Source organism: Anser anser (assembly GCF_964211835.1).
Source record: "Anser anser genome assembly, chromosome: 8".
Lineage (NCBI taxonomy): Eukaryota > Metazoa > Chordata > Aves > Anseriformes > Anatidae > Anser > Anser anser.
The window spans coordinates 10867157-10888361 of NC_139728.1; the positions used below are offsets into that span (position 1 = coordinate 10867157).

Consider the following 21205-nt stretch of genomic DNA (forward strand, 5'->3'; position numbering starts at 1 on the left):
CTGCCCTGGCTCTGCGCACAGCGCCCACCTGCCGGCATCCCCGCACAGCACCTTCGGGGTTTGGATGCGGCCCCGTGAAGGATGGGGCTGTGCGGGGCTGTTTGTGGTGCCCCGTGGAGATGCCTTGGCAATTCAAGTGGTTGCCTGGGCCTTAAGATACAGGACCAGAGAATATTCTACGTTGGGAGATGCTCTGCAGAGGTCCTGTCCAACCTCCACCATTCCGTGATTCCTTTGTGCTCTCGGTGATGCTGCTCGGCAGGGGGCTGGGCTACGTGCTCTTCAGGGGTCCCTCCCAACCTCGGCCGTTCTGTGTGGGACCCTTTTCCCGTTTGGTGACGCCTTTTCCCGTTTGGTCCCTGTGTATCGGCAGGCTCAGGGATGTGCCGTGTTGGAACGTGCAAGGCGTCTTTCCTGCTCCTGTGGGAGAATTTTTGTAAAGCAAAAGCACCAATTCAGATGCAAAGGGCTGTAATTGGTTAACCTGGAGAAACAGAAAAATTACAACTGGTGTTGCACGTGGAAGATTAAAGAGTAAAAGTTTGAGCACGAATCACGTATATGGCAAGAGATTGCCTTGACTTGAAAAATAAATGTAGAACTGAATCCCACCCATTTGGGTTAATAGTTGAAGTTAGGCGCATGCATCTTCCCCATGGTTTTCCTCCCACACTGAATACTCTTGTCTGGCTACTGCCACTTAAAAGCATTTCTATTTTTTTTGTGTAATATTTAATTATCCTCCAAGCTGGTGGCTCCCAGGCTGTGGTTTGTGGGCCATTAGTTGTGCTGAGAGCAGGCTGGCCACGTGAGGCTCCGTCTTCAGATTTTTCTGGTGCTTAAACAGGTCTCCAGGTTTCATTGTCCGTGTAAGAAAAAGGAGGGGAAAAAAAGTGCCAGGAAAGCTTAAGAACTAAGACCGTGATGAGAATGAGGTGAAAAGAAAGGACTTTGGTGCAAATGCTTTGTAAGTGTCCCAGTTGGAAAAGGGGAGGTGTGGCTGATGTACTTCTCTGTGAATGTCAGCAGACTCCAGAGGATTTACTGGGGTTGTCTCTGTAAGAGCAACAGAGTATTTAATGTTTCGGTTAAGAAAGACCAAAATGGGAAACTGTTGCACAATGTTTGATACCAGGCAGAAACAGCAGCAATTAGCACTGTCAGCACAGGTTTCCAGTCCCCTCCAGCCGAGGGGCCCTTCCGTCCCCTCCGCCTCTGTCCCTCTTGTCCCTGGCCAAGCAGGATGCCAGAGAAGTGCCCGCGTGCTCCTTGGCTCGGGGCTGTGTCGGCTCCCTGGTTTCTGTGCCTCCGGTGCCAGCTAGCACAGCTGCTGCACGATTAGGCTCTGCTAACTTTGAGTTTTGCAGCCTTTTGGGCTTTTAATCAAAACGACGGTGCTTAATGCGAGTTTTCTCTATTTAATTACAGCAGCCGTATCAGTATGCGTAATGGGCTGCTAATATATTACGCCGGTGGACAGTAGTATTGCTCGCGCACAAAAGGTGCTGACTCAGATCTGTCCGCTGCCCTTGATTTGGCATCCTTGTCTTTCCTCCGCGTAGTGTTTTATATCACTAAGGGCTTTGATTTAAGACGCAGCACCGTCATAAAAGGGGTGACAGTAACAGCTGAGCTCTCTGTTAAAATACTGTATATTATTTATTTCAAACTGTTTGGGTATAGAACCGTTTTCCTGGGATTTTATTACCTTTTATTGGAGGCCATTTCAGGATTTTATTACTTTTCTCTCTGATTTTGTTTATGTGTCAGAGACTTGAAAATAAGGGAATTGCTTAGTTGTCATCTCCAGTGAGCTTTTTAGAAGATGTTGCTGAGTTTACGACTCGGGGGAAGAGCAGACTGCTTGGCAGGGCTCTCGCCTGGGACTCGTTTCGTTTCTCCCCCCGCTTTCTGCGTGGCTTTGGGCAGGTCGCTTGGTCCTGCCCGCCTTGAGCCTGCAGCGGTAAGGTGAAGGTGGTAGCGCTTGTCTGTCTGCCGGGAATGCCAGAGAGGGGGTTCGGGAGCTGTGGTGGTGGAGACCAGTACAGCATTTGTCGTTCAAAGCAGGGAGGGGGCCCAGACCCTCCCTGGGAGCGACCCGAGGCTGGGAAAGCCGCCCGCCAGCAGGATGCTCCGGGCTGCAAACCCAGTGCCGCTGGCAGAGCGGGGCCTGTGCTGCCCCTGGTGAGGGTAGGCTCAAGGATGTAATCCTATTTACACGGCTTGCACACGTTGTAGGACGTTACGCCACAGCTCTGCCCTGCAAACAGGCCTTTCTGCTCGCGGATTCGGGTTGCACACAGCGTGGGGGTGGAAGTGGCGCGGTGTTACGGCACGACTGGGTTAGGGCCCTGGTGTTCTGCAGTTATGTCCCTTCTTTTCCCTTACGCCCCGCTTATTACCAGTCTGACCGAGCTTTCCCACAGGTCTGTGGGACACAGCTTAGGGCAGAAATATTTGGCTGGGACTCCCCACTGTGTAAATGCGTTAGTTGAAAAATTAGCACCGAGCAGTTTTTTCCCCACCACCGGGAAGAAAAAACAAAGCAGTTGTGGTGTAATGAGTAAGGAGAATCTCGGGGGTTTCCACGGTACAACCCAACAGCTGAGACTTTGTGCGGTGGTACGCAGTGCTGACATGTCTCTGAGCTTTTCTGGACGTCATGACCTTCAGCCGCCAGGTGAAGGCGTCAGCCAGGGCTTCTAAATTTCCATTTTGGCCACAAACGCAGACACATCCCATTCAGAGCTGCCTGGGTCAGCTTTTTGCGTGGTTCGGGAGTGTGAAGCTTGCTGGTGGCCGCACGGAGAAGCGATACTAGGAAAGTATTTCATACCTTCTGGCTGCCTTTTCTTTTCAGCGCGGCTGATGAGCAGTTTGTGTTGGTATATTTAGCTAAAAACCCCCTTCCTTGGCTAACGGGCTCCAGTCTGCCCTAATGTTGGGTTCCTGTTTGGCTCCTGCTGCATTATGGAGTCCTGCAGCAGAAAGAAGGAAGCCAAGAATTTTTTCTTCCTCTCTCCAGCAAAAGCACTGCAAGCCTTTTTAATATATCTCAAAATAGCAAACAGGGCACACGCATACTTTTTTTTTTCCCGCTCTTGATGGATGAAATTTAACTACCGTTCCTTGATTTGTATTACTATTGATGTTACTAACAGTCTTTTCAGTGCTGGAACGGCCTCTGAATGCCAAATCTAGAGAAAAGAAACTGCTATCTTGTTTTGACGATGGCAGCGAACAATTAATATTAAAAAAGATGATATTTCTTTGATCTGGCTTGGCCAGTTTTTACTAAAGAATTGCCGGGCAGGCATTTTCCACCCAGATAATGAATTCGCATTTTGTTTCCGTGTTTCTTTTGTTTTATGGAACAAGTGGTCCAGTCCATATCTGAGCACAGGAGGAAACATTTACAATACAAATGAGCCGCGACTGATTTATGGGGCTTAACTGTTGCTAGTCCTCTCCCCCATTCCTCCATGAAACGTGATGTGTTGTTTTAAAGGCCGGCTAAGCTGTCCAGATTTGAATGGCCTGCTTACGAGGAGATGGTCAGATGTGCAGAAAATTAATTTCGGTTAGTCACTCATATCCTCTAGCACTTTAAATGAAAACACGGTGTAACTAATAAATATCTCTCAGCATGGGCACGCTCGCTCTAAAGCCTGATTAATGGTTCCATCCTCAGCAGAAAATCCCCACCCTGCTAAGGTGAAGAATTGTTAGTTGATTTAAGCACTTTACCTGCGTGAACGCTGGAGCATATTTCATTTACAAACAGAAAATAACGGGTGGATGCGGTTTGGTGTTGCTCGGCTGACAACATGTTTGTCCGGCGGCCTTTGCCCACCTCCAGGCCGTGCCCGCCTGCAGGCGGGCGATGGGAAGAGCGGTGTGCCACAAAGGGTTTCCTGGCCTTTTGTTATCCCCGCGGGACGTACGCCGCTTTCCTTAAGCTGAATGTAAAAAAGAAATAATAAAACTGCACGCTTTGTGTAAGTCCATTCCCTAGCACAGTGACATTTTCATTTCAGTTGGATTCGTTTTGCTGAGACACCTGTGTGCCGAGGGCTTTGTTTTGTAAGAGGAAATGCGCTGATGGCAGCCGGGCCTGGAGAGCCCTGACCGCGTTCACTGGCAGGGACAGAGGCACATTCATGTCTAAATTCTCCTGAGCTGACTTTCAAGAAAACGTTGCCGTGTCTCGGTCTTCTCACTGCTCTGTTCCTGAGATGCTCTCAGCGCCGGACGCCTCGCAGCAGCGTGCCTGTGCCGTTGGAGCCGTGGGCAGGGGAAGCCTTTGTCCGTGCTCTCTGTTCCCTTTTGTGGGTGAGCTTGTAACGGAGATAGGGCTGCTAGACCCTACTGAAATGAAAGAAACGGCTTTGTATGTCAATTCAGTACGCCTTCCTATGAAAACCCGTCTGAGGCCCCCTGGCGCTAAGTCCATTTCACGCTTTTACGTCGGGAACTGTTTGGGAACCTGGGCAGTTCTGGCGTTTCTGAGCTAGAGCGGGGCCAGAGAAGTGGCGTGCGGGATCAGGCTTACGCCTCTGCTGTGGCGGTACCCGTCCCCTGATTCTGGCTTGGTGCTGTTCCTGTTACTTCTCCCTTTCCCCCTTTTCACTTGTGCCTCCTCGTGACAGACTGCTTCATCTCGGGCAGTTCTGCTCGGGCCTTGACGTGTTCTGCTCGCGGAGTGCTTCCTGTGCAGCCAGATGCCTCGGGGCTGACTCAGAAGCTGCTTGGCATTCCTTTGCCTGAGTTTGTCCCCTTGCCTTCCAGAGGACCTTGAAAATAATTAAGCAAAGTCTGTTTACTCAAACTTGGTGCGGAGGCAGGTGAATTTCATCCTTAATGAATAATCATCTCTGTAGAAACCCTAATCAACAGATTTTTTCTTGATACTGGTGGAGAATGAGGCATTTGGCTGAGCAATAAACATAACATTAAGTGAGAAATCACTTGCTGGTGATCCCTGTTGGGTAATGCATGCAAAAGAAATGAGCTGCCTAACAAAATTGCTTCCCTTGCATCACACAAAGCAAGCACAGCGATGCAGAGGTAACTGTGTACTAATTGAGAGTGCTAAAACAAGGGTAAAACGCACTTGAGTTGGGTGTCAGTACTTTCCGTCAAAAACCGTTCATCTGGCACAAGAATAAAAGTACCCCGAGCCATCCGAACCCGGTATTTTCTTATGCAAGTTCCCTTCCCTTTGGTTTGTTCTAACAGAAGGAAATATCTTTTCTTTAGGTGAAATTCGGAGCCTGTAACACTCCGAAGCCAAGCTTCTTCGATTTTGAGGGGAAGCAGAAATGGTAAGAGGAAATCCTTGTAAACCCTAGATATTTCTGGCTTTAGTTTGTGTTGCATCTTGTCTCCTCTGTCGACAGATTACAGACCTGACTTAGAGGAGGTCAAATTTAGAGTGTCTGCCACAGGATGGCTTGTGTTTAATATGGACAACAATGCAGTTTTTCTTGTGCAAGTAGAGGTATTTTGGTGTCATCTGGGTACCAGCCTGCGATGTGACAGACACACGATCAGGTCGGAGTTCTCAGCCTGAGCTGCTGGCGGCTCTTCCTGATGCTGACACGAAGTACCAGGCGCTTGGACTTACCTTGTGCATCCAGAGCTGGTCTGCGTACAGTGAAAATTTGGTGAAAATAGCTACAGCTTTATCCTGTGAACACAAAGTACGTTCCAGCCTAGATCTAGATCCCCTGAAAGACACTTCTGTGGTGGAGTGCTGCACTGACAGTAGTCACGGCTTCACTGAAACGTTGACTGCTTCCAGTTGAATGGAAGATGGCTTTACACCCCCTAAAAACATGTATGTGATTCTGATTGCCGTGTTCCACCAGTGACACTGTAAAAAGACATTGTGCTGTCTCCGAGTGGCCCGCTGATATTTTGCTCTCTGTCCTAGGGAAGCCTGGAAAGCCCTGGGGGACACCAGTCCTCATCAAGCTATGCAGGAATATGTGGCTACAGTGAAGAAACTGGACCCCAGTTGGAACCCGCAGGTAGGAAACGTGAGAAGGCTGTTTGGAAAACAAACCCACGGTTGTGGCTTTTCAAAGCCAGTAACCGTTCAGCTTCACACAGATTTTAATTGCTGCATAGGGAACTTCATTCTGAGCAGATTAAACTCTAAATCCATTTTAAAACTCCCCTTTTGTTAAGACTGAAACTTGAAGAACCATCTTTTTCATTCGTAATTATCTTCATTACAGTAAGCACATGCGCAGGGTTGATTTGGCTGTAGTGATCTAATTTATTTTGCTTTTATTGGTTCATGTTGTATTTAGCATGTAAGGATACTTTTTATCCTTTTCTCATCTTTGTCTTTTCAACTACTATTTAAATGTTGATCAATACAAAGTAATCTCCATAAAAGTGATGTGAACTGAATGATCAATTCTGAAAATGTTTCCTTTTTGTTTCGATACAGCAAATTACCAAATCTGATTATGATTAGGTGCTCCAACATAACAAGCATATTTTTAAGCCCTGTATGTGTTTCTTATAGGGAGATTGTACTGTCATCTTAATTAATCTGCCTTTCATCTGCCAGGTTTATTACTTGATTGAGTATTTAAGGATATCTCTCTGTTTATAGACTGATTTTTATATAATTTTTTAAGAGGATTGGATTTTGGAAAAATACTGCTTTTAACTGGAGTTAGAATGGAGATATTTTACTAACAGCAAAATGCTGAACGCATAGTAATTTCTTTTCACAGTAGGAAATTGATTCTTTTTTTGTCCTGCACTGTGGAAGCAAATTCTAGTTTGAGCACCAGCCTATGAATCAAGAATTTGATTCTCAGTTGTCTTCTGGTACTGCTCTTCAATCTTAAGAGTAATTGTCTTCTTTGCTAGCTCATGTTCCGTGGGCTTGATCCTGTTTTTGCAGCAGGTGTTGTTTAGAGAGAACCCTTTTTAATACCTTTGGGAAAAAGTTTTATGTGCTGTACAGTGTGGTTAGCAAAAGTCAGCCACATGCTGTGTGAATTCTTGTCCGATCTAAAATGGTCATACAGAAATATTCAGGATTCTACCTAAATTTTTAAAAATTATGAGGAAGCTATCTAGCAGCATAAAGTGAAACATCCTGAATATTTATTAAACAGTGACCAAAAAAAATAAATAATTCTTGAACCCTTTGTGTGTAGAGCTTGTGTTTGTTTTGTCATCATGCATAATTTTTCATGCATGATGACAAGTTCAGCTTTGGGCACTCTTCTCACTTCATTGCTTCAGAGAAATACTTTTTTCACAGGCGTCACCTTCAGGTTACAAAGCTGTCAGCTAGGAAGGGGGAATAATCTAGTAATTTTCAGATCTTTTTTTAAGAAGCCATATAGCAAACGAGGAATGGTTTGTAGTGCTGCTCCTCCTGTCTTCCCCTAAGGTGAGGAATGAATGTGTTAGCATGTTTCTTCTTTTGCATACCCCTGTCCCCAGGACTCAGCAGAAACTAGACCGTGTGGGGTGATGCTATTGCACCAGTGTGTTTGCTCTCTCATGTGTTGTGCCGTCCTCCCTTGTTTATGCATGGTTGATGCAAGAAGTGTGGGTTTGCAGCATTAAAGAGCAATGCTAGAGCTTGAGCAGAAGCTTCTGTGTCAATAGCAGGGCTGAGGGCATCTGAGTGGTTTAAAGACATGTGATTTTGTTTCTTCAAATGCTTTCCGTTGCAGCTTTTCAACAGATAAGTTTCTCTCACTCATGTAACCGTATATTTCTTGACCTTTTGAAACCAACTATTTTCTCCTCTGTGTGGTCTCAGTGCATGGCACTGTCTGGTTTACTGTCCCTTCACCACTGCACAGGTACCTTGCTTCTTGTCCTTATCCCTCTTCCACTATTCCGAGCTAGAAACCTGTTAAAAGAGCTGTGAGAGCTTTACATTGAAGGAATCTGCTCAGCTGCAGAAAGGCCTAACAGGAAGTTAAAAGAGCAGAGAATGCAGTTTAAAAGTTAGCATTAGAGCACACATGACTTTGGTTTCTTTACAAGAAGTAATCTGTCCTTCCTACTATATTTTTATTTTAATTTCACTTGTCTACAACCAAAATCCTGCCAGGATTCTTCTTGTTTTTTGATCTGTCTCATGCTGCAATTTTTTTCCTACCACTTCCACCTTCTGGAGCCACGAGAGGGAGCTCTGTTCTTTAAAATGATGGAGGTACGTGCGCCAGGGGACAGTGATGGAATAATAGCAATGTGCGTCTTCAAATTTCAAATTGGACTTATAGAAAAGATCTGAAGGAACATTACAAGGTTCTTCATCACTGTCATTGTCTCCTTTCCGTGCTCACCTGCTGAGCTCTTTTGAATTTCTCTTGTGTTCACTAGATTGTGAATGAAGTACTCCTAGTGTTTGGTAAACATGACATAAAGCTGGGTACAAATTTGAAAAGTTCAGCTTTTGGATCATTACGGATCGCAGAGAGCAATTAGAGTACGAAGGTGTCACATTTCTCACTGTGTAGCTTCATGAATTTTGCTGTCGGAAGCTGTCCCGATACTGCCTGCGTATTTTCTCTTCAGCTGCTCACTTTGTCCCTTAAAGCCGTCCTTGTGTTATCTTCAATCCTCCTCCTCTCTGGTTTCATACATTTGCAAAGGGTATTTAATGTCTTGATCCTTTAGTACTACGTATGCAAAACATAAAACTTGGGAACACCATGTGGATAGACAGATAACTTCCCCAACAGGTTTGTTTGCTCTGTAGCCTTCGGGCTGTCTGTTCTTAATAAATAGAACGGAAATAAATGCAGTGGTTTTCGTGCTGTCTCAACATATCCACTTCTTTCACTTTTCTTGATTATTCCTTGATTCATTCTTTCGTGTTGACCCTGCAGTTTCTCAGTGCATTGAACTTTAGTACGTTTTCAGCATCAGACTGCTCTAATTTAGTAATTTTTCTTTGTTTTCAATGGGGACAAAACCAAAGTGAACGTGTACTGATGCAACAGGAGCATCCTGAATTTGTGTTCAGAAGCACCGAGAACACCAGTAACAGGCAAAATCCGACCACCTTCTTCCTGTTCCTACCTGGAGGCTGGAGTACCTGCAGTTCGTTAGGAGACAATTGAATGCGGAGGTACAGCGCCCACAGCTATTTCCTGCTCTGTGAAGCTAGAATGCTGCTTTTGGCAGTAGTGGTGCAGCAGTTGGGTCATCTCCGTGGCCATTTCCCATGTGTTTGAGCTTTTTCTTCATCCTTGCCACCAGCAGGCTGTCTGATACAGTCATGCCTGATCTCTTCTAGAAGAACTTTTCTCTAAAACCTAGAAAGAAAGGAGATCTTTAAAATAGCAGATATAATAAAGTATATTGAGATAAGATCCATTATCTTTACGTTCACAAAGCTGCTGCATTTATCTTGAACCCAGAAGTCTATAACCAATGATCACAATTGCCTTTTGCAGTTGGATCTTCCCTGTTGGCGTGGTCTTCTGATGTTTTGTGTTGCAGGTTGTTTTGCTCCTTTTCCCCAGAGCAGCTGTTAGGAGGTCAGGATTCAACTCCTGTCTTGATTCTCCTCTTGGTGCCATCTACCTTCGTCATCTTCTACCTTTTGTCACATCTTTTGTTTCTTGTTCTTTCTTCTGAGTCATTCCTTTTAGTCTGGAGTTCCAGGCAGTGAAAAGGTAATTGCTTGGACCAGCTCAGCTCCATTTGCATATTTCAGAGACATCACCTGTCCTTAAAGTCTATTCACTCTTTCTCCAGAGCACAGAATAATTTATGAAGCAATTCTTCTGTGTTCTCTATTCTTAAATAGAAATGTTTTATGCCGTCAACACATCTGACTGCTTCGGAGAGGTATATGTGTGCCGGCTGCTTCGCTTCTCATACTTTCACCTGTCGTATTCCTGCCTCGCTGGCAGCAAATGACATGTTGCTTTCTGTGCCTTTTGCTGATGCGTGTGAGAGTTCAGCAGCGATATCCGTCTGCGCTCCCTGCCAGCCACCTACCCCTTATTGCCTACACGTTTCCCCCCGTGTCGCGCCGGGGCTCTGCGGTACCTATCTCGGGGCGTTACCTTAGTGTCAGCAGTGGTTTGGCTATTCTGGGGAGATTCACATTTGCAAACTGAGTGCCTTGCATCTCTGTGCAATAACTTTGTTCTCCTGCATGTCCCTGGCTGCCGTATACTTGGGCACTGATAGTGCTCGACATTTTTGAGGCGTTCTTAGCGGCGATATTTGCTTTTCCACAGACGCTCTAATCTCTCTGGCATGTATTTGGTGTCACAGAAATCCCAAGTGGATTTACGCCTCTAGATGTTTCAGACCTCGCATCAGCACGGGAGTTGGGTCTGTCCACGGGCATGGACCACGCCGAGGCAGGAGCAGGATAGCACTCAGCACCACTGTATGCACCTCTCCGACCGAGTGCCTTTTGCAAGGGACCGGGGTGGAGGTGTGCACACCACGTGCAGCGAGGCAGTTAGGAGCTGTTATTGATCGTTTCTTGTAACAAGATGGTTATATGGCACGGCTTGGACAATAAAAATAAATAATAAAGAAAGCATCCAGATCTGCTCATCAGTTTTAGCCTTCCATTTGCTGATTGCAGTTTTGGCATCTCTTGATTCTAAATATTTTCTTCTGCTATTTCTTATATTGCACATTTACCAGTTCCAGTCTCAACAACCTGTCATGCGACTAACTTCAGTGGGGCACCCTTCCCGAACCGTCGCAGAGGCCTTCTTTATGTTTGCTTTGACAGCTGAAGTTTGCCAGAGGGCTTCATGATTTTCTATATGTATAACAGGGAAAAAACTGGGCATTTTAACTAACTAGAATTCAACCTCACCAATAACGCACAAAGTATGATTTCCGCTGTGTAACAAGGGAAGTTGCATCTTGGGAATCCCAACAGCAGAGATGCATCTCTAAGGAGAGCAGAAATAGAGCTTGAATTCTAAGAAAATAAACGTTTGCCAAATGTCTTCTAAGCTCTCAGAGGTTTGAAATTCCAGTGCTGACGTTTGCAGGGAAGAAAGCTGTTTTTCACCTATTGTCCCGTGCTTTGTTTGGGTAGAGGAGGATTGATTTCTCCGCACTCTGGACCAAGTAGTCAGCAGGAGTAAAATACCTCTGCTGCTGCTGGTGTGTGGGAGTACCGAGTCGTGGCAGTCGGAGCAGCCAGGAGAGGACCCCTGGGATTAGGCAGCCTGTCTCATAAAAAGGAAAACAAACTGCAGGGCAAAGAAAAAAACAAAAGCACCGCTGCTGTGGGCTCAGAGCAGTCCAGAAAGCTGGAAAGCCTGCAGGTGTAACGCAGGTTGATTTGTTCAGTGGCCAGTGGGTGTTTTTGCAGGGAGCACTGCAGGGGGCAATATTTGCTCGGGTGGGTGGCCAGTTGCCCCGTTCCCTCCTCCTTCTCCACTGCTGTAGAAATAACCTTTCCCTGTCACATTTTAAATGCAACAGGCAAGCTGAGAGAAACTAAAACGTGGGAAAAGGCATTTGTAACTCAAGGATACAGTGGAAGGTGAAACAACTTTTGGGCTTGCAGCGGAGCTGCGTGTGTACATCATAGGAGGTTGCACCACGTGTTACCAAAGTGTTTTAACAATTGATTTAAATTGATGACCCTCTTGTATTTAAGTAGCACCTCCAAGGCAATTTAAGTTTTCTGCAGTGACACAAATGCAAGCTGTATCCGCGTATGTTAACAGGCATTTTGAAATCCAAACCTGATTTTTTTAATATAAACTTGGGCTCGGTGCTCAAATTTGTCCTCTTCGTGTCTGTCCAGAGCATGAAGCTTTGCTCTTTTGCAGTCTGTAGGTTTTATATTTGGTCAACTTCTAAGAACTACATTAGCAAATGGTAAATCATATGATGTAGTTTCAGATCGAAATATGTAGATTTCCTGCAGGCTGACAATTTCTTCTGGAAATTAAGAAATACATTAGCAGAACTGTGGTCCGTAAACAAAACGAGCGCACCCATCATGTTTTCCTGTTTTGTCTATCAGTCAAACAGATGTCACCCTTGATAATCTGTCCAAGCAGCCACTGTTTGGGGTTGGGAAAGAGAAGCAGGGCGGTGTAGGCAGGATTACAAGGGGCATGGGGAGAGCAGGAAGGAGAAGACCTGTTTGGGTCTCTTGCCTGTCACAAGCAGCAGTGTGTTAAGGCACCTGCTGTGTGCTTAGTTTGGGTTAATGCCTCAATTTCTTTCTTTTGTAGTATAAAACTAATGTAATTGCATCAGGTGGAGTGGGGACTATGTGGAGTTATGGCTGTGCTCCTTAAAGCTTGCATCCCTGCGCCGTGCTAATGCAGCACACCGGGGAGAGGAGCCTCCTGCGTGCTGCACAGCAGTGCTGCCGGTATCCTTGCTCCTCTCCGTCCTGATTTCTTTCTGGGTCTGTGCAGGTCTTTGTGTGCCAGTTCGAGCCTGGTGAATCTTTTGTTTGACTCTGTTTGGTTTTGTTTCACCCAAATGTCAGTAATTGTTCTGAACAACAAAAATGGTAACAAAATGCTGAAAACAGGCAGCGCTGCTTGCTGTCTGTTTTGAAAGCTCCCACCTCAATGGATGGCCACTCTGGAAGGTGCAAATCGCTGAGATAATTCATAAGCTAATCAGAATTTCTCCTTGTAAGAAAAATAAAAATAAAATAAAAGGCACAACAGCAAGCCTGTATTTTTCTAATTGTCTTTAACAAAGAAGAAAGCACTAGGAAATTGTTAAAACAAAACCAAACCAACCCCTGTGATCCTCCCCACACTCCTGGCTCTGGGATGTGTAAGGGACTGCGGTGCCCTGTGGGTTTGGGCAGCCTTACAAACTGCAGAGTTGCTTTTTTTTTTCAGCCCAGCTCAGGTACGTGTGTTTGCTGTATGTCCCGAGGGAGTTAGATGTTAACACCCAGGATGGTTCTTCTGCCCTGCTGCCTTTTGCAGCAGTGCGAGGGGCAGGGGCAGCCTCCAGCATGCAGGCGCAGGGAGGCAGCGGTCGGTGCAGCCTTGCTGTGGGAGGGAGCGGCCCGTGCTGTGCCATTCACGTGTCCCTTACTCTAACACACAAGCCAACAGGCAGAGTGACCTGTTTTATTTCATCAGACTTGGGAAAACAGCAGTTCTTTAGCTGCACAAGTTACGCCTTAAATGCTTTGCTTTTGGTGCAGTTTCTTTTTTCACTGTTTTCTTGTTCCTCGTGCACAATGCAGTGTAACAGCACGCTGCAAACACAAAATAAATTTCCCAGTTCTTTTGAAATTAAGGTGGAAGATGTTGTATCCCTTACAGCTCTACATTTTCTCATGTGAACACTTCATTGTTTTAGTTTTGAAGTATTTGGTAGAGGTCCTTCTTGTAAACCAAAGTGTCCGTGGGTCATTTGCTACCTTGCTGTCTCTTTGCAGATGTAAGTGCGTTTATCAGCTGTATTCATGCAAGAAAGCTCAGCTCCGGCATACCAAGTAGGAGGCAGCGTGTTGTTTACCTGCTTTGTTATGAGGACTGTTGTGCTCTGAGCAGCAGCTGGAAACTCAGCTTCCTATTTATATTTACTGCTTTTAAAAGCAGCGCGGGCTGATGGGCAGTGAAAAGTCCTCGCTCAGGGCTGTGCAGACACCACTGCCAGCCATCCGGCTGTGTTAGCTGAGGTGAGGGAGGGGATTGATAGACAGTCCGTGCAATTTCTGCTCCGAACAACGGCAGCAGAGGCGGATGCTGGCGGCTGTGCACCACGAACCCACGTGAGGATGAGGATGGAGCCGTCAGATGTCCCACGGGTGCCTGGTTCTGGCGAGTCGCTCACGCCCGCTTGCGGGGCTGCCAGCACCGGGGTCTGGGCTCTGCCCGGGGACATGCTTGATAGGTGAGGTCTCTCTTCTCTGCAGCTGCGTTTCGCTGTAGCACAAAACAAAACGCCAGATCCAGAGTGAGATTTTCAGGTTTTTGGACTCCTGGTTCTGACAAGCTGTGCGTAGGTGAAGAAGTTGAAAAGAGCAAGTGTTTCCTAGTGGAAATAGAAACAGCTGGAACGTGTGTCGGTCTCCCACCCCCCCGGGAGCCTGTTGGATTGTTCTCTTTGATTTTACATCTCCGTGGAAATTTATGGTCGTAGCACCTTTTATTTATGATGCTGCAATCCTCGGTCAAGCAATTGATTGAAATACAGCAGTGCCAAGCTGCGAGCCTGTATTTTAGAAAGGTTAGAGTTTAGAAAGCAAAGCAGCAATGCAAAGTTGTATATTGAAAGCTGCACTGGAAACCTGTACAGAGGCTGTCTGGGCTGCTGTGTTCCTAAACTTCTTTAAAGTAAAGAATTACCGTGACAGGGATTTATGCCTTTTCGCTCTCCTACCGTTTAAGCTGCCTGGTGTTGCTGAAAACATGGTGCTTATCAGATATGCAGTCTTACTAGCTCTGCTAACTTCTGCATATAAGAATATTCGTCCGTATTTTTCCAGCTCACATCAGCAGTGGCAATGTACTGTGCTGTTAGTGTAGTGTGTGCAGCGTCATATAGTCTCTCACAGCTGCTCGGGAATGTAGTAGTAGTTGTCTTCTGGGACTGCAAGGAAGAAATTAGAGGGCTTATCATTTTTAGCTGCCAGTACAGAGGCTTTGGTTAAACATTTAAGCGAAGAGGAAATAGTTTTCCTTTTGAATATGTCAGTGAATTCATTCCTATCATCTCGCTTTAATTTATATAAAAAGAAATCTTGTACTATATTGAAACTTACTGAGAGAAATAGTAATTAGGGATGTGGCTCTGCTTGCTGCTGCAGCATAGTGATGTGTGTGGCGTCCTGACATCGTGATTCCTGGCTTGCTGGTGGATTAAAACATTGCATCCTAGCCAGATACACCACAGGCAACTGGAGGGGGGAAGAAAAAAAAAAGGAAAGTAAATAAATCCCAACTACTGGCATCCAGTGATGACAGGATGTAGCAGAATGAGGCAAGGTAATTGATTGTGGAACTCTGCACAGCAGGGACCTAGTTGCTTTTTTCTTTCCTCCTTAATAGATGCCCAGAAGTAACCCATTTTGCTGTATGGCTGCAGCGCACAGGGAGCAGCGTGGGGTTCCTCTGTGATCCCACCCCTGTGGGACTGCAGGCAGAATTTCTTCTGTGGGACACAGTAGAGCTCTGGGGTCTTAAAACTCCCACTTGAATAAGTGCTTCCTGGCTGAGAGAGCATCTCAGTACCTGAGAAGGACCACCGGATTGGGTTTATGTTGCTGCTACAGCCGAGTTGATAGAAAGTGGATAGGTGCTCGTACTTCCAGGTGAGCCCAAGATCTTGGCTTAAATTGAGAAGGCAAGAGCGAATTTAAGATGTCAGACTGCAAGCTGAAGTGGCGCGGACAACCAGGTATTGCCCTCTGCCATTTCTGCCTGGAGAGGTGGTGATTTCTGGCAAGGGAGGGCTTTGATTGCCATGTGCAGTTGTTTCCATTCATTGCAGACAAATGGCAGTGCTGCTTCTCCCCACCAAGAAAAACGGGGATAGTGCAAGTGTTGGCAAGTTTGTTTTTACGGAGTGGCTGCGTGAGTCCGAGAGCAGGAATGAGCAGCGTTGGTGTGCCATGAGAAGCAACTCTGCCTGCAATCAAACCTCAACCAAGGACTCTGCTGGCCTTCATTTGGACTCCGGACTTCATTTAAGCAAGCTGGTAAATGAAGCTTTCAGCAGCCCTGGGTAATGCTAGGATCTGGGGGCCTGGGGAGGCTGCAGCCTCGCTGTTAGCCCACGAGTGGCACAGAGCCAGCAGGATGCTGCCACGGGGGGTAGTGGGAGGCAGAACAGCAGCCTGAGTGTAACAGGGTGCTTGGGAGGGGAGGAAAACCAGACAGGAACCTGCAAGCGTTGGCAGGAGAGGAGGGGAGGAACCAGGGGGGTAAGAGGTGCTTTCTCTGCTCAATCTGAGTTTCTGCAGGCTTCCCAAGCAGCAGGGAACGGACACCCACAGACCCCAAAGTCTTCGTGGGGTGCCCAGAAACCCAGAAGAGCCTGACTTAGAGCACCTAAGTCCTGTTGCCTTGGGTAGGGAAGCAAGGTGGTGACGGAGGGAGGGTGGGAGGAGCGGGGCCAGCCTCCTGTGCTTGCGCCACGAAGCGGGCATTCGGGACACGGGCTTCGGGTCGCGCTGCGGCTTCCTCAGGAGCTTGTAGCAGCTCTCATCAAAGTGCTGCTCCAGTTTTGGCCAGCAACCCGCCAGGCTCTGCTCGCAGCTCGACTGTTTTAAATGGGGAAGGGTGCAACCTCTAATTAAAAAATCCTATTTTTCAAACTAATTGAAGCTGTTGCAGAACTTTAAACTTGCTGCGTCAGAGGCTGTTAAAAAATCAGGGACGTGGATGGAAGCTGTGGGTTTATTTTACCGTGGAGCACAAAATGCCTTGATTTTTGGGTGCAGAGCTATAGACATTTACCTGGTGGTGTTCAGACAGGGAAGGGTCCCTGTACTCTCCTGCTTTGTGTGGCTAGGTAAAGGCAGGTTTGAAAGAGAGCATGTGTTAATAATAATAATAATAAATAACAGATGCTTTTAGTTAGGAGAAAATAACTGTCATTGTTTTGTGTATAACCCAACCTATAGAATAATTAAGCTGTTGCTTTTGTGAAAGTGCAGCTTTCTGGGTTAGAAAGAGGTTAAGTGGTTATGCTTAGTTTGCTCTTTCCGTGAAGTATCAGGGAGGTATTGAGTGCAATTACTGCAGATTAAGTTTTTGTTTAGATGTTAGCTAACACATCGGTTACTGTTTGGTAAATACTGTTTGTTTCTTAACAGTGGAAAAAATTGTCCTTTAAAAGATCGTGTAATATCTGGGACTTAGATGCTTGGGCTTACAACAGGAAAGGATGGCACTCCTTAAATGTCTCCTGAGCATCCCGTAAGTATTTTTGAGCTGAATTAACCAGCTCAAAGGCGAGCAGTCTTGGGCTCAGTGTCGGTATGCAGCGCTGAAGGCTGAGCAGCGCAGCTGCATCCAGATCCCGCTGCATCCTTCCTGCTGAGCCCGCCGAGCCTTACCCCGGTACCTTCAGCAGCCTCCTGCTGCCACCCTCTGATCCGTCCCCCACCCGGCTCTGCGGGGACAGGGACCGCCAAAGATCTCTTCATTCTGCTACTTCTTTGTCTGCAGAGCTCATAAATCCAGCCTCTGCCTTTACGACCCGGATCTGCTGGAGGAAACAGATTTCCGTGGCAGTGGTCGGGCAGTCCTGGAGCTGTTCCTCCTGCGAGTGCAGGAACCGGCCCCGTGGCTGCTGTGGTCCCGGGCAAATGGGGACGAATCCTGCAACAGGCAGGCTGGGCACGGGGGCTGATGTCCTGGCACTGCCGTATTGCTCAAGGTTAGGGTGGCTTCGGAGCACAAGCTTTATCCCACACCGTGCAGCCTTTCAGTCGTTCCAGTTTGGCTCGGAATATACTTCTTGTCCAAACAAACGTCTCTGTTGATCTGTATAGATGAATACCTTGTATTAAATTCACCAAAGAAAGGCAATTACAGTAACGGCTGTTTGTATGTATGGCTTGGGCTGCTGTGCCTGGGCAGGAGGGGATTTTTTTTTTTTATATGGTCAACATGACGGAAGTGATCGATTGCTTCCAGGACTGAGGATGCAGGGTGCTGTGCTCCTGATTTCTGCGTTCTGCCTCGTGTCGGCGGGCTGCAGGCTGGCCCCGTGCTTCACCCCCTGGGCTGTGTGCACTTCGGGAGTCCGCAAGTGACTGCAGCAGCCACAAAAAGGAGCTGAGGAAAGGCAAATCTGCCATCACTCCTGCTGTTGTCACCTGTGGACCTCTTTTTCCATTAAAAAAAAAACACTCCACACACCAAAAAATGTTGTAAACCACTGCATTAGGTATCTTGGTTGAGCATATTATTTCATGTCATGCGTATGTTAAAATGTATACAGTGCGTCATGAAATCAGAGCTACTAGCAGCCATAAAACTTGCTCACAGTTAATGCTAAGCATTTTACATTTATTTCCCCTCTCCTGACTGTCTTTACTACTAATTTCCAACTGTGTTGATGGTACAGTTTTTAATTAACTCATTATGGGTTAAATGAGTAATCTTCAAGGCTTTGCCTAAGATTGCGGGTCTGTTAAACTATGCAACACGACGACATTAATTATAGTGTGTTTGTTTTTATCTTCCGAATATAATCAGGAAAATATTTCCTCCGTCTTGGATTGTGTTTATAAGAGGAAATTCCGCGATGAGATTTAAAAGAACCAGAAAACATTTTTTTTTTTTTTATGTAGCCGTTAATGGAATCTTAACTAAACTGTCTCTGCAATATTAAAAAAAAAAAAAACAACCAAAACCCATTATCCTGGGGAACGTACTGCTGTTTTTTTTTTTTCCCTAGGACAGTGTGCTCAAATTGTACAGCTCCTCAGTGGGCTCTTGAAGATGTTCCAGGTGCTGAGTCATGTGCATTCGCTGGCCGAGCTGCCGCTCGGAGCCAAGGAGGATTGCTGGGAGAGGAATATTAAAACCCGCTGTTTATGACGGGCATTAGTAGGGCTGGTGCTGGTTCACGAAAGGCGGCTTTACAGAAAAGTCTAGCAGGGGGGCTGCCCTCAGCGTGGGTGTATTTTTATCTTGTTTGCATCTAGCTAGCCGCCACCGGTCCGTAGAGTGATGAGAAATGCTGAGCTCATGCTTTTTAGCGGAGAAGGGAGGATTTTTATGAATACTACTGAAGCATTTAATTTAGTGCCTAATCTTACAGACAGTCATTTTCTTTTTCCTTTGGCAGCATCACCCCTGAAGGGTTAATATTTACCTAGTGGTGTGAAGTTCAGCCAGGCCGAGAAGATACAGGTGGAAAATACCTTCGGAGGAGCACATCGCTTGTCCTCATTTCATGCCTCATTAGCTGCCCGGCTGCAGGACCGGCCCGCATTGTTATGGGGTCAGGAGCTGCCACACGCTTGGGGGAGAGGGGACATCTCCTCCCATCCCCGGACCACCTGCGTTTGGGGTGCAGCTCACCCTCCTCCTCATCGCTCTCCTGGCACTGGCCTCGGCTAGTAAAGGGAAAGACGGCAGCAATTATGGCACACACAATTAACGAGCTTCTAATCTCCAGCCTTGCGTGTAATTGCTGCTGTCAAATACAATTAGTGTCTGCCCAAGTTCCCTTCCCAGGGGGACAGCCGGGCCATGACACGGGGAGAGGAGGGGAGGAGTGGCTGAAACTTTAGGAGAGTTTACATTTTCTTGTTGCCTCCTTAATAATCCTCACCCCTCAAAGGGTGTGCAGAAATGTTAATCCGGTGTATTTAAGGGGACGTGGTAACCAGCACAGCACTCCTTGAGGTCTACCGCCGGGTTAACTCTGAAGCGTCTTCTGTCAAATTTGTCACCCGAGACAATGCCAGCTTAATTACAATTCAATCAGCACGCTTCAAGGGTTTGCTGCTAACTTCCTGCGAGCCTGAAGGGGTTAGAGGACGATGCCTGTCCCATCGTGGCAGCTGAGACTGCAACTAGTGTTCATCTCCTGGGTGTAGTTTGGGCAGGGTTGACTCGGGATGAGTTTTCTCCTGCTGCCACCAAGCAAACCTAAACCTCCGTGGATGCCCAGAGCTCGCAGCTCCTCCAGGCTCAGGACCCTTAGCTGCACCCCGCAGCTTCACCGCACCCTGCGAGGCGAAGGCAGCTTTCGGACGCTTCTTTGGTCCTTGCTGAAGCTGCCCTGGTCCTGTCGAGCAGGAGGCTTTCCTGCTCTGCTGCCGTGCTTGCACCGTTCTGCAGAAGTGACGTGCAGCAAGGAGGGGTTGTGCCCAGCCCCGCTGCTCGCTTCTCGTGGGGCTGTGGGGGAAGGCAGGCAGCACCGCAGCTGGAAGAGCAAGCGGGACGTAGGAAGATTGGTGCAGAGCGAGTGTCGATGGAAGCCTCTGGGCTGTGTATTCACCGCTGCGGAAACACTTCAGGAAAGTTTTTATTGTAGTGACTTTACTGGGGGTGTTTCTTGTCTCCTTCCCATGTGCCAGGTAGTGCTGCTCCTCTGACTCCTGTTGCATCAGGCATGGAGGGGAGAAAACAGGCCTGAAGGCATTAGCCAGCATAGCTTTGAAAATAAATATATTTAATTTGATAAACTTTTTTCCTTTTCTTTTTCTTAAATATGTATGAAGCTACTCAAAGGCTTGTGTTACAGAGAAAAGCTTGGGAGAAATGTGTGCCTTTGCAGGCAAGGGAATCTGTAGAGTAAGGGATGTGCAGCGTGACACAGCCACGTGCCTTGTTGAGCAGCTGTTGCTGCTGTGTTTCTATATGCAAAACTCATCAGAGGTCTTAATTTTGTTCTGAATAAAGTTGGGATGTCCTATATTTAACACTCGCCTACGATCTAGCTTTTCTATTACCTTATAACTTAACAAAAAAAAAAAACACAAAAAAAAGACCTTGTGCTATTCTTGCTGCTCTGCTGTAACTTTGTAGGACTTCTGTGTACCTTTCCGTCTGTCAGCTGTAAAACAGCTGAGTACTACGAGGCCCAGCGCAGTCCCAGTAATCCCCCCAGCAAGCTCCCTCGCATCTCTGCAGCGAGTGCTGGCACACGAGGGCAGTGAGTCACCAGAAGGGCCCTTGGAAGTGGCACGTTGTTAAATCTGTGGCAGCCTGCTTTGTGTACATCCAAACAAAACTTGGGCTCTGAGACAAGAAGCAATAAATCCCTGCCCTACCTTCAGGGATATAGCAAGAGGTTAACCTGCCAAACCACCCACTTGACAGGAAATTGCCTCTCTCTTATACTTTTCCTCCTGTTGTCCAAAAATGCAGGAGGAAAAATGGATCATGCTGTAATCACGGGAGACTTTTAAGACCAAAAACGAAGGCGAACACAAAACCCCTGCAAAGAAAATGTTTGCCTCTGTAATTGCTTTTCGTTTCCATAATGCTTAGTAGGATAAAACTATCTTCTTTCTCCTTTATTTTTCAATCACGATTAGACTTTAATGTTGTTAAAGCTTATAAGTGAGTTTGAGCTACTGTCTTACTGAAGAAAAGATGGAGCTGAAATTGTCAGTGAGACATTGGACAGGGTTTTTTAATGTGTCTGTCGTTATATGTTAACCTCTGAACTGGGACACGATGTCTGTTTTATGGCTGACAACAATTTAAAGGTATACATCTTGACATCGTGGATAAAGGAAGAAGGGGGAGTGGGGAAAAAA

General features: G+C 46.7%; 1 protein-coding gene and 1 long non-coding RNA gene across 6 annotated transcripts in view; both read left to right on the forward strand.

Moving 5' to 3' along the window:
- Positions 1-21205, forward strand: part of ACBD6 (acyl-CoA binding domain containing 6) — an 80497-nt gene that overhangs the window by 566 nt on the left and 58726 nt on the right. For all 3 annotated transcript variants that reach the window (XM_083845861.1, XM_083845860.1, XM_083845859.1), the window contains exons 2-3: positions 5260-5324; positions 5936-6032. In XM_083845861.1, the coding sequence (XP_083701987.1) occupies positions 5260-5324; positions 5936-6032 (162 nt within the window). The remainder of the gene's footprint in view (positions 1-5259; positions 5325-5935; positions 6033-21205) is intronic.
- On the forward strand, positions 6039-20782 carry LOC310903153. Of its 3 annotated transcripts, none has more exons than XR_014587305.1 (4): positions 6039-15372; positions 15466-15673; positions 16793-16895; positions 18778-20782. It is a non-coding gene; the product is annotated as an uncharacterized lncRNA (long non-coding RNA). The 3 variants fall into 3 exon arrangements; XR_014587307.1 differs by having other exon boundaries at positions 6039-15286; XR_014587306.1 differs by lacking the exon at positions 16793-16895.